Source organism: Salminus brasiliensis, chromosome 23 (assembly GCF_030463535.1).
Source record: "Salminus brasiliensis chromosome 23, fSalBra1.hap2, whole genome shotgun sequence".
NCBI lineage: Eukaryota > Metazoa > Chordata > Actinopteri > Characiformes > Bryconidae > Salminus > Salminus brasiliensis.
The window spans coordinates 22421503-22435136 of NC_132900.1; the positions used below are offsets into that span (position 1 = coordinate 22421503).

The 13634-nt window shown below is 38.0% G+C and overlaps 1 protein-coding gene across 2 annotated transcripts in view; it reads left to right on the forward strand.

Moving 5' to 3' along the window:
* Positions 1-13634, forward strand: part of esyt2a (extended synaptotagmin-like protein 2a) — a 31010-nt gene that overhangs the window by 15734 nt on the left and 1642 nt on the right. Inside the window, exons 8-22 of one of the 2 annotated variants that reach the window (XM_072668542.1) lie at positions 1473-1593; positions 1771-1947; positions 2659-2735; positions 2836-2884; positions 2983-3072; positions 3222-3317; positions 7485-7547; positions 9734-9808; positions 9931-10017; positions 10141-10290; positions 10980-11407; positions 12033-12131; positions 12811-12942; positions 13127-13232; positions 13525-13574. In XM_072668542.1, coding sequence (XP_072524643.1) covers positions 1473-1593; positions 1771-1947; positions 2659-2735; positions 2836-2884; positions 2983-3072; positions 3222-3317; positions 7485-7547; positions 9734-9808; positions 9931-10017; positions 10141-10290; positions 10980-11407; positions 12033-12131; positions 12811-12942; positions 13127-13232; positions 13525-13574 — 1800 coding nt within the window. The remainder of the gene's footprint in view (positions 1-1472; positions 1594-1770; positions 1948-2658; positions 2736-2835; positions 2885-2982; positions 3073-3221; positions 3318-7484; positions 7548-9733; positions 9809-9930; positions 10018-10140; positions 10291-10979; positions 11408-12032; positions 12132-12810; positions 12943-13126; positions 13233-13524; positions 13575-13634) is intronic. The other variant, XM_072668543.1, reaches the window with a different exon arrangement.

Consider the following 13634-nt stretch of genomic DNA (forward strand, 5'->3'; position numbering starts at 1 on the left):
GGTATTACTGTGGTATTGCCTCTGCAAAAAAATCTCAGCCAGCAGGTTTCTGATGATGCACATCTTGATTCACTGGGCCAGGTTACCCACCCTCTTGAGGATTTTGTAGTTTGACAGTGCACTTCACATGTCCAGATGGAGACTGACTGGACAGGCACAGCAGTGTGACAGCAAAGCAAATTCTGTCAATTCTGTGCGAATTTGAAAGATTTCATGGAAATATTTCTATTTATATAGCACCTTTCATACATTCAAAAATGTGCTTTACAATACAAAGTAAAAGAGCAGAAGACAAAAACAAGATTATCAAGGAACTCAAATTAAAATAAATATAAATACAAAAATTGAAATACAAATACAAATGAAGGCTATGATGGAAAAGGGTAAATATTAATAACATTTAAAATACAAAAAATGCAAATTCAAAGCATAAACATATTAAAACAACGTAAAAAGGTAAAAGCAATATTTAAAAACAACATAAACTTTAAAACATTTACAGAATGAGCCTTCCAGATCTTTGGTGCATAAAATCAAAATGCCTCCGCTAATTTTTAGATTCATTCTTGGAATATGGAGTGCAGCACAAGAGGGTTTGAAAAAATGTTTTGGAACATAGTCTAATAACGTTTAGAGATGCAAAAACTGGTAACAGACTTGTATAATCAATCTTAAAGGAAACAGGTAGCGAGTGGAGATATGCTAAAACATGATCTCGAACTCTTCACTGCAATGTGCTTCACTGTAATGTTAATACAGCCTGATGTAATGCAGTCGATATACCAGAACATGGACAATTAACTGCATGGAAAATCGATCTACGGCACCTTCTTCACTAGGGAAGTATAGGCTGTTGGCTGTTGATCATCTGTGCAGAGCTAACATCAATGATCCTTACAGTATCCTCACAGAAGTGTTCTTCTCTTATGGGTGGATGATACATGCAGTGCTGCAGAAGCTGTGTTTTCTGTTCATCCATTAGGGCAGGCAAACGGAATTGTTGGCTGGGAGTGTGGACATGAAACCACATGCTAGTCATTAATAACATTTTTGAAGGTCATTCAGGACGTGTCTCAGTTATCAAGGTTTATATAGACCCTGTCTAAGAAAGAGATGTTTGAGATGTCTGGAAGTACACCAACACCGCTAGAAGTCAGATGTCTTAAGGTTGGGGAAAGGTGTGTCCTCAGGTTCAGCAACTTTTGTGGTGCTGTAGTATGGATTTGCAGGCCTCATGTACATTTGCTGTAAATGTGACCCAGAATGGTGGTTGGTGTTTGCGAAGAGAGTGGCTCATGAGCTCCATAGTCTTTTTTTTGTTTGTTTGTTTTTTTTGTTTGTTTTTGCTGATAAAACAGAAAACGGCTAATTACTGGCAATAACTTGACTTGTAAATACACTCTGTCTGTCTGTCTGTCTGTCTGTGTCTCTCTCTCTCTCTCTCTCTCTCTCTCTCTCTCTCTCTCTCTCAGTGGACTTTGTGATGGAGTGATTGAAGACATTATCTGCAGTTACCTGGTCCTGCCCAACAAAATAACTATCCCACTGGTGGGAGATGCACAACTGGCACAGTTACGCTTCCCTATACCTAAGGTATCAACTCACTTTCACAGTCACATTATTTATCTACTGATCAATCAGAATCCAGTCCATTACATTTGAACTTGTATATTGAAACCCATATAACTCAATTATAATGTTATATATACATATATATATATTAGTGTGTGTGTGTGTATTACAATTTAGTGTGTGTTGTGTGATGTGTAGGGTGTTTTGCGGGTGCATTTTCTGGAGGCACAGGACCTGCTGGCTAAGGACAAGTTTCTGGGAGGTCTGATTAAAGGAAAGTCTGATCCGTACGGAGTCATTAAAATTGGTACCCAGCTTTTCCAGAGCAAGGTCATCAAAGACTGCCTGAACCCGAAATGGAATGAAGTATACGAGGTTTGTTTTTTTTTTTGTTTTTTTTTGTTTTTTAAACATTCTACCATTTAAAACTAAATGGTTTTAAATATTTGAGGTCTCTGTGTTTTAGTTGGTGAACAAATAGATGGCTGTCCATGCTGGCAGGTGTTTTCTGATGGGCTTAAAGCAGCATTATGTGGCATTTTTAGCTTAAATAACAGCTTCAAAACCATGTTGATGCTCCACTGATTTGTAATAAAGCGTCTCTATCAGTATTACTGCAGGCTCAGCACGCTGCACTCTGTAACTTTGGTGATGCGGGCAGTAAAGCGCTCATGAAAACTGAATAACGCTGCATAACCATAGTCATATTTGTGTCAAATGCTGTAATATTGCTCTACCCCTTCCACATTATTATTTTTTCCTTTTTTAACTTTCCTATTAATATAAAAGACAAAACTCCTATATATTTTGCATGTGAAAAATTGAAACCAAGGATGTGCAACACATCCATACATCCATACAAAAACATACAGCAAAACTAAACCAATTTTTTGCTAATTTAGCTTTTTACCAATTTTAGCTTTCAGTTTGAGTATTTTGTCATACTGTATAATGTTATGATCCACTGGAGAAGTGGTACAGAAAAGAAAACATGGTACAATAATATTCAAGTAGTATTTAACTTTTCAACTGTGTGTGTGTGTGTGTGTGTGTGTGTGTGTGTGTGTGTGTGTGTGTGTGTGTCAGGCATTGGTGCATGATCAGCAGAATCTAGAAATTGAGCTTTTTGATGAAGACCCTGATGAAGATGACTTCCTGGGCAGGTAGTGTTTCTGCATTGAAAAGCGTTTAAAAATATTAGTTTCACTTAAAAAGCCAGTCATTCAAAATCACAATCCTAAAACTTTTGTTTTATATCTCAAGGCTTGCACTAGATTTGAACGAGATGCAAAAGGAGAAAAAAGTTGATGAGGTAAAAATGTTTGGGTTTTTTTCCTTTGGACTGTGTTTATTTGTAAATCATGTTTGCATTTGGAAGACTTTGATTTCTGTTTTCATTTATTTATGTAGTGGTTTGTTCTGGATGATGTGTCATCTGGAAAACTGCATCTAAAATTAGAGTGGCTGTCTCCTCTTTCTACATCTGATAAACTGGACCAGGTATCACTCACATAAACGCACACATACAAATACATGCATACCAACACGCACAACTGCAACAACTGCACCTCAGACAAACACAGGAAAATGCCTTACATGTATTAAATAGGATGTGTATGTATGTGCACTGAGCTTATTGTGTGTTTTAGGCGTTGAGCAGTATAAGGGCAGAAAAAGGACAGGCTAATGATGGACTCTCTTCAGCACTGCTAGTCGTACATCTGGACTCAGCCAGAAACCTGCCTGTAAGTACTCATACACAGACATACAGACACATAAATGTGCAAACATGTCATTCTGGCCATGGACCATATACCATGGTCTCTCTCTTTCTATTTCTCTGTCTATTCATCATGCTATCCACTACAAGCACTCTTTGGGAAATGGGTCCACTCATTCATTTTGCCTATGCATGATCATTTGTGCTCATTCTATATTTTTCACTTATTGTGGCATATATCTACTTTCAGCTTTTTTATTTTTATTTTCCTCTCATTGACACTTATCCACTTCTCCCTTCCTCCTTTTCTCTTTTCCTTTTCCTACTTTGCTCTCTCACACTGTGTCCTGTGGTGAAGAGTGTGTTTGAGGGTGACTTGAGCAGTGGTTGTCTGAAGGAACGTCGCACTGCGGGTCTGGTGTTCTGTGAGAATACTGCAACTCTCTGCAGGACTCTGTTTGTGAGTCTGTTGGCTCTGCTTGCTTTTGTTTTTAGTTTCTGCTCTTCAGCATGACTATGTATGGTTGTCTGCTTATTGTCACAGTCATAACAAAGCCTTTTTTCCTGCAGTTTTTTTTATAGTTTACAACACCAGCTTCCCTTTATTTTGTTCAATTGGAACGGTCTAACTACATTTAAGTTACTTTGAGGGTGTGTTCATACTGGTTAGATTAAAACAAACCCTGGTCCGATTGCTCGGTTAGTGCAGTCGGTTTGAGTAAGTGTGAACGTTGCCTGTCGAACTCTGGTGCACACCAAACAATCAGACTGAGTTCGTTTAGAACTCCGGTGGCGGTTATTTTGAATTATGAATACAGTCCAAACCAACGGCATCTGAATGAACCAAATGCATGACACGGTCACAAGTTGATTGTTTTATATATACAGTGGGGAGAACAAGTATTTGATACACTGCTGATTTTTCAGGTTTTCCCACTTGCAAAGCATGTAGAAGACTGTAATTTTTATCATAGGTACTCTTCAACTGTGAGTGATGGAATCTAAAACAAAAATCCAGAAAAATACATTGTATGATTTTTAAATAATTAATTTCCATTTTATTGTGGGAAATAAGTATTTGATACACCAGAAAAAGAAACTTAATATTTGGTACAGAAACCTTTGTTTGCAATTACAGAGATGAGACGTTTCCTGTAGTTCTTGACAAGGTTTGCACACACTGCAGCAGGGATTTTGGCCCACTCCTCCATACAGATCTCCTCCAGAGCCTTCAGGTTTCGTGGCTGTCGCTGGGCCACACGGACTTTAAGCTCCCTCCAAAGATTTTCTATTGGATTCAGGTCTGGAGACTGGCTAGGCCACTCTCACACAATCCTTGACGGCGTAGAGTGTTACTGATTGTTTTCTTTGAGACTGTGGTCCCAGCTCTATTCAGGTCATTGACCAGGTCCTGCCGTGTAATTCTGGGCTCATTCCTCACCTTCCTCAAGATCATTGATGCTCCACGAGGTGAGATCTTGCATGGCGCCCCAGACCGAGGGAGATTATCCGTTATTTTGCATTTCTTCCATTTTCTAATAATTGCACCAACAGTTGTTGCCTTCTCACCAAGCTGCTTGCCTATTGTCCTGTAGCCCATCCCAGCCTTGTGCAGGTCTACAATTTTATCCCTGATGTCCTTACAAAGCTCTCTGGTCTTGGGCATTGTGGAGATGCTGGAGTCTGACTGATTGAGTGTGTGGACAGGTGTCTTTTATACAGGTAACGAGTTCAAACAGGTGCAGTTAATACAGGTAATGAGTGGAGAACAGGAGGGCTTCTTAAAGAAGAAGTAACATGTCTGTGAGAGCCAAAATTCTTACTGGTTGATAGATGATCAAATACTTATTTCCCACAATAAAATGGAAATTAATTTTTTAAAAATCATACAATGTATTTTTCTGGATTTTTGTTTTAGATTCCATCACTCACAGTTGAAGAGTACCTATGATAAAAATTACAGTCTTCTACATGCTTTGCAAGTGGGAAAACCTGAAAAATCAGCAGTGTATCAAATACTTGTTCTCCCCACTGTATATATATATATATATATATATATATATATATATACACACACACACACACACACACATTCCTACAGCTAGAGTTCATGGGTGCATCTCGGACCAAGGGAACCGAACTACCAGTATAAACACACCCCAAGACACGAAGAACATTAAGATATTAAGAGAGAGAAAAACATTTGCTTATAACGTTAGCATTTCAAATATAAAAAGTATTGTTTGATGTCATGCTTGCGTTTTGAAAGCGTCTTTGTTTATGTTTCCTGGTGGTTCCTGATATCTACAGGACTTTATCTGACCCCTTAATTTGCTTGTTTGTTTTCTGCTTTGCATTGCTTATGTTTACTGCACCCAGTGCTTACATTAAGAACCGTGTGTATGTATGTGCGTGTGTGTGTGCATGTGTGTGTGTTGGTTAACTAGTGTGTTAATTTGCTCTGCATGCTTGCATTTATTGCCATGCAGGTCGGGCCACATTTTTTGTTCTGTTCCATCTTCACACTGGGTCCAGAGTGGTATTATGCTGATTCTTTTAATGAGGTAGACTGGAACAGAACAAAAATGTTAAATAAATACTTTTTTAAAGTCTTTTTAACATATTCTAGATATTCTATATTTGCTGCATGTGTGACATATGATCAGTTACTGTAGCCACATTACTAAGCACCTAGTAAAAGAATAAAAACTGATTATTTCAATACATTTACAATAAAAGCCAATGGCCAGTTGCTTAAATAAACACTAAATTTGTATTAAAAGCTTTTAAAAAGTTGCCAAAATCTGTGTTTATCTTACACCAGTAATGCAGCAGCCTGAATGCTAACTGCTAGTATTTACTTTTCTCAGGTGGGTTTTTATAGGAATTGAATTGGATATAGGAATCAACTTTTTGGGGCATGACAACGTTCATTTCATTTTTATTGTATTGTGAAATGTAGCTATACTGCTGTGTCCCATACCTCCCTCATGATCAGTGTCCAAGAAAAGTGACGTTGAAGTTTAGATGTAAAGCGCTTCATAAACCTGACTTGTGACTCACTTGCTTTTAGCAGGCTGAAGAATCTACACAAAGGGGCACTGCACTATTACTATACTATACTAGTACTATACTTTCAGTCAATAATCACGCCGTCCTTTTTTAGAATGATTTCGTTTTTTGGTATTTCTAAACAGCACTTTATTGCATGTTGAATGAAACCAGGTTTTCAATTTTACACAACACTTCACCTTATTGTGTATGTTTATGAAGTTTTATGCTGTCAACATCTTGTTACAAATGAGCACAACTATTTTGTGAAGTACTTGATTGGAAAACACAAGCTCATTGTTTTTAAAAAGAAGAAATCTTAAATTATAAAGTTACATTAAATGCAATGTTTACTGTTCATAAATATCACACTAACGTGAAGTGTGTGTGTCTGTGTGTGTCTGTGTGTGTCTGTGTGTGTCTGTGTGTGTCTGTGTGTGTAAGACTGTGGATTGCCTTTTCTTTATCATCCTCTTTTTTCATTCTTTGCATTTCTCCGTTCACAGTTTCCTGTTGCTAATGCTTTTCATTTGTATTTTTATTATTTATCTTTAGTTCCACCCTCTCCATGTGTCCTATAACAAACTATTATTAACCTTTTTATCACAGTCATGGCTTTGGAAGGAATAGTTCAACCAGCAATTACATTTTTATTCATTGCAACCATTTTCCCCAATTAAGTGGTTTTTTTTTGTTTGTTTGTTTTTAATTCACATTAATATCAAATTGAAATAAAAATATTCTTAAACATACAGACCTTTCTATGCTCTTAAATGCATTTTCTATTTGCTTTATTTTTGAATATTACATTACAGATAATAATTTTACAAATAGTAGATTTTTAGTCAAGCTATTTCTTCTGCTTTTGTTGTTTTTAGGATTTGGGATTTCATCTAATGTGTTGCTTTCATCTTCCATTTAATGTTTTCAGTGTATTCCACAGTGGTGTCTTTGGGTGTGTTTTGTGGTTTCATGGTTTTAACCTCTTTTTGCATGCTCTCTTCTAATTACCCTTTTGCCTGTGTGTGTGTGTGTGTGTGTGTGTGTGTGTGTGTGTGTGTGTGTGTGTGTGTGTGTGTGTGTGTGTGCACGCACATGCACACACATTGTGTGGGGTCATCCTCTTCTTCCTGGGAAAAAGCGCAATCCATTAGAATTCAACCATGCAGGTCTAAAGGAGTCCTCAATCAATAAAGCATTAAAGGTAAAGGCACACTACTTAGTGATGTGGGCACATTCATAAACACCACACCTACAACCTACCCCTACCCCACCAACACTTTTCAGAAGGTACAAAAAAAAAGATAAAATGTTACAAAAGTAATGCGTGTTAAATACATACAGTCATGGTTTTAATAAGGTGTGGGACAGTTTAAATCCTTTTGTTTTAGGGTAAGCTTAAAAGACTACCATGTAGCCAGGTATGAGAAATGGGCCCTGATGTCCAGTTTGACTAATCAAACCCCAGCCTAAACCATGTTGCATTTTTGTGTGAGTGCAAAATATGCAATTGGACTACACTCTGAAAATCATAATTACAGTTGGGCCAAAAGTTCTCCTACTTAGAAAGATGAGAGAGGTCTGTAATTTTCATCATAGGTACACTTCAACTATCAGACACAAAATGAAAAAAAAATCCAGGAAATCTTTTAGATTTTTTTTTTTAATTTATTTGAAAATTATGGTGAAGAATAAGTATTTGGTCACCCACAAACAAGCAAGATTTCTGGCTTTCACAGACCTGTAACTTCTTTAAGAAGCTCTTCAGTCCTCCACTCGCTACCTGTATTAATGGCACCTGTTTGACCTCGTTATCCGTATAAAAGACACCTGTCCACACCTGTCCAACAGTCAGACTCCAAACTTAGCCATGGCCAAGACCAAAGAGCTGTCAAAGGATACCAGGAAGAAAATTGTAGACCTGCATCAGGCTGGGAAGAGTGAATCTACAATTGGCAAGCAGGGGAGGATTGGGAGAATATCATGTGGTCAAATAAAACCAAAATAGAACTTTTTGGTGAAAACACAACTCGTCATGTTAGGAGGAAGAAGAATGCTGAGATGCATCCCAAGAACACCATATCCTACTGTGAAGCATTGGGGGTTAAAACATCATGCATTTGGGGCTGTTTTTCTACAAAGGGGACAGGACAACTGATCCGTGTTCAGGGAAGAATGAACGGGCCATTTATCGTTTTAAGCCAAAACCTCCTTCCATCAGTGAGAGCATTGAAGATGAACGTGGCTGGATCTTCCAGTATGACAATGATACCAAACACACTGCTCGGGCAACGAAGTGGCTCTGTAAAAAGCATTTCAAGGTCCTGGAGTAGACTAGCAAGTCTCCAGACCTCATCCTCATAGAAAATTTGTGGAGGGGTTGAAAGTCTGTGTTGCCCAGCAACAGCCCCAAAACATCACTGTTCTAGAGGAGATCTGCATGCAGGAGTGGGCCAAAATAACAGCTACAGTGTGTGCAAACCTTGTGAAGACTTACAGGAAATGTTTGACCTCTGTCATTGCCAACAGAGGTTATGTTACGAAATATTGAGTTGAACTTTTGTTATTGACCAAATACTATTTTTCCCCATAATTTACCTACAATGTGGTTTCCTACATTTCTGATAGTTGAAGTGTACCTATGATGAAATTTACAGACCTCTCTCATCTTTCTAAGTAGGAGAACCTGCACAATCAGTGGCTGACTAAATATATTTTGACCCCTCTGTAGGTCTAATATTGTCTAACAAGTTGCCAAATTGTTGTGCTTGAATATTGATTTCTGATCTAATGTTTGTGGTGTTCTACGTAGACCAACAAAATGCCTGGTTTTAACACTTACTAACTATGTATACTTGAGCTGTGGCTTGTTTTCTTAGACATTTATAATACATTCAAATAAGAAGAAGAAGATACGTGTCCCCTATGTCAGTTCCTGTATAAATAAGTGTTGGACACCTTCCCAGGACTGCCAGTGGCATTTGGCATTTGTATAATAATTTGTGTATCTAAGAGAGTAAACCCTTATCAGGTCTCCAACGAATCAGACCTGAATTTGTTTTATGGTGTGCCCTGGCCATGTGGGTTTCTGTATTCCGTAATGCCTTTTGTAAAGGTACAATAATTCCTTGAGGTAAACAATTTGGGTGTTCTCTATACATTTTGGCAATATTCATAAAAAACTTTTGTAAATATGTCCACATAATATAATATAATAATGTACATATATATATATATTCATAATTACATGCAGGTAAACAGCATGTATATGTTTAGTCATATATAGGCTAAAGTCAATCCAACTTAAAAAAACAAAACTGAGTATCTTTTTACAAAAATGTGTAAACAAATAAATAAATAATCTTGTGATTGCTATCTGCTTTTCTCCAGTCTGCGAAAAAGGTCAGCAGTGACCCAAGTCCATTGGTCCAGTTTAGGGTTGGACACAAGACCTTTGAGAGCAAGGTGTGTTTTTATACATGCAGAATTTAATGTGTAAAAATGTTTTTATGGTTTTTTTTTGTTATTATTGGATTGTTTTTAAGACATGCCATCTTTTTTTTTCTTCTGGGTTGTCATCCTAATAGACTCGTTATAAAACCAATGAGCCTGTTTGGGAAGAGGCCTTCACATTCCTAATACATAACCCAAAGAGTCAGGAACTAGAAGTAGAGGTAACAAAACACACACCCTGACTCACACACACTCATAGCTATAATAAAAATTTAAAAAATAAATAAAACGTCAATTACTGGCATACATTATGCTCATGTGTGTTTCTGTGTTTGTCTTTATAGGTAAAGGATGAGAGGCATGAGTGTTCACTCGGCACTATGACTCTGCCTCTGACTCAGCTTCTGGAGGCTGAGAATATGACCCTCAGTCACAGGTTCCCGTTGAAGAGTGCAGGACCCAGTGCTACACTTAAAATGAAGATGGCACTAAGGGTATACAAAAAAACATGTTACATGTACATGTGTGTCCTTTTAAAGCAACATTCTGGAAATGTATATGTAATTAGTGGCCACTAACTCCTCACGACTGTACGGGGGAGCCCAGGAGCAAGAAATGCCAATTCTGGCATAATGCTGAAAATGGCTATAAAACCTCTTGGTAAAATTATTTATGTAGTCATGAATTAAATTATTTGATACAAATTACCAATTAAACAGCATATTTATGCTTTTCTAACCACTTATAATGAGCACACACACAAGTCCACAAGTTATCAAACACTCCTTATGATTAAGACTAGGACAAGACAACCATATTTACGATTTGTGTCATACACAGATGAAATATGGCCTCTGCCTTGAACCCATCTGTGCAGTGAACACACACACACACTCACACTATTGAGCACACAGCAGAGATGGGAGCAGAGAGGGTTAAGGGCCTTTCATATTCCTTATATGGCTATATACTGTTAGCCATATAATCTTCATACAAGGCAACCACAATTATTCCCATGCTAAGCATCAGCTGATTGGGTCTCTAGCACTGGACTGTGCAGCAGAAGAATCACATCCTTTGGAAGGAGTTAGTTGGAAGTGCTATGTGATAAAAAACACCTTTGCTGAGTTTACTTGGTAAGCATTAACTGAAATATTTGTGCGTTCGTATGTTTGTGTTTCAGATTCTTAGTTTAGAGAAGTTGTCAGTATCAGACCAGCCCTCCTCAGTCCAGGTTCGCCATCGGAGTTCCAGCATTGTTCCACAAGTGTCGAATTCCAGTGTTCCCCACAATTCCTCCAATTCCAGCACTACCCCAAAGCCCTCAGGGTCCGCTGTCACTCCCAAGCCTCCTTCCCAGCTTCCATCTTTTCCAGAGCCTCTCAAGCCTGTCCCTGAACACACATCAGTGGTGGAATCCATCTGTAACAGTACACCATCAGAGGAATCACCCAACCGTCTTACAGAAACGGGAAGAAGCACATCTAACTTGGCAATCTCAGGTTCTCGGCCAAACCTGAACAGCAAAGAACCAACACCCAGCATTGCTTCTGATATCTCCAACCCCTGTGCCATTGAGGAGCTACAGCAAAGACTGAAACAGCTGGAGAAGTAAACAAATACACATGCACTCCATGTCTTTGTCTACAGTGCCCTCCATTATGTTCGAGACATATACACATTTTTCCTTGATATGTTTATCTGCTTGACTGCTTATCAGGCATGACTAATCGTACATACACACCCACCTCCTGAAGACTGTTTCTGATCTGTCAGACAGCCGATTCAGGTTTTGTCTTAGTGAGGATTCTTCTGCCATCAGAAGTGGAGGTTTTCCTTGGTCTACCCTTTGCAATTAATAAACTCACCAGCAACTTATTTTTTGCCTTTTTTTTTTTTTACTTTTTTGTTCTTTGACTTTTATTGGCACCGCTCTTGTCCTCATGTTGAACAATGGTAACTACAGACTTCAAAGCTGTTTGAAACTTGTGGAGCAAACTGTGGAGCAGAAGGGCATATTAAGGCATATCAAGGAAAATATGTGTTTGTCCCAAACATTATAGAGCACTGTACATGTGCACACAAACACAGATGCAGTCAAATTTGTTCATATCGTCCTCTTTTCCAGTCAGTCCTTTTTTTTTATCAATTTTTATCAATTTTGTTTTCAAGCCATCAGGCAAAACATTCATTCTTTTTAAGTATATTGAACATGTGCATGTGTATCTTTCCACAGTGGATCCTCTCCTAATCACTTTCCCCTGGGGCAAATTGAGCTGACCGTCAGACACAGCTCCCAGCGAAACAAGCTCATAGTGGTGGTACACAGCTGCAGGTAACCTCATCACACCCCTGTAATGCTGAGTAACCAGTCATATTCATGTAAAATCCTGTAATATTACTGTATCACATATTGCATGCTTGCGTGATGTTAATGTCAACATACATCCATACAAAACCTGATCAGTGTTGTTGGCTGGATTTGATGATATAACTCACTAGCTAGTTTGCCGGGCAAGTTCTGGTCAGCTGTCTGATCATTCCGGAGTTCATGATAAACAAAAACACAGTGTATCTGAACATAATACAACAGGAGTAAAGCCATATTCCATTATTATTTCAGTTAGAAAGTAGAAAAAAACATTTCTTGATTGTTTACCTTGGTCATGAAAGTAACTGATTACATTTATGACCAAGTACATTCATGACCAGGATCAATCACACCCAGAAGCATTATCCATCTGGAAGTGAGTTTGTTGTTGTTGGGATGTTAAGTGAAGTTGTGGTATTGAATGGAAGTCACTTTTTCTCACAGGGGCATTAAGAATGAATATCTTTTCTTAAAAAATACATCAAAAGTCTGTCACATTGCTGTGTTTTTTAGTTCCAATGCTAAATCCAGACGTCAAATCGGATGACACTAGATCCTATAGGGTGATGTGTCATAGTCCAAGATTGGATATCTGTAATGTAGAATGTAATGTGTGTGTGTGTGTGTGTGTGTGTGTTTACAGAAATCTGATGGCATTTACAGACAGTGGTTCTGACCCATATGTGCGTTTGTATCTGCTCCCGGATAAGCGAAGATCTGGGCGAAGAAAAACTCACACAATAAAGAAGAATCTTAACCCAACCTTCGATGAAATGTTGGTCTTCTCTCTCCTTTTTCTGTTCCAGTGTCTTCCTATTTTAATTCTTTCCTCTTACTCTAATTTCTTGCTTTTATAGTGGTTACTAAAATATTTACCATAGCGCACTTCAATCCATGTTGTTCAAATTGATTTTACTGTGTTTGCCAGTGCTGATCATTTTTCTGTTTTCTGTTTATAGGTTTGAATTCACTGTGTCACTGGTTGAGTTGCACAGGAGGACTCTGGATGTAGCAGTGAAGAATGGAGGAGGAATTCTGTCCAAACACAAAGGTCTTCTGGGCAAGGTAGGGAAGCAGTGAAACAGACTGACCAAAATATGCACCATCTGTAGTACATTTGTGCAGTCTAGAACATTTAAAAAAAAAAATTTAATAGATTTTTGTTTCATACTTGCCCATTGACTTCTTTTTCATCAAAATAATTTTTAAATTGTCTTTGTAATCAACAGAGTTGGTCTTTAAAAGCATATTGAACTCAATTGCACAGTAAAGTGCAGATCAAAACTGATAGCAAAGGTTCAGTTATAATTATATAATTAATAATTACACAAATTATGTGTGTGCGTGTGTGCCTCAGGTGCTGGTGGACTTGACTTCAGAGGACATATCAAAGGGCTGGACCCAGTGGTGAGGCATTTATGTTCCTTATTGCAATCTTTAAGACATTTAAATCAGCTGTCAACTGTA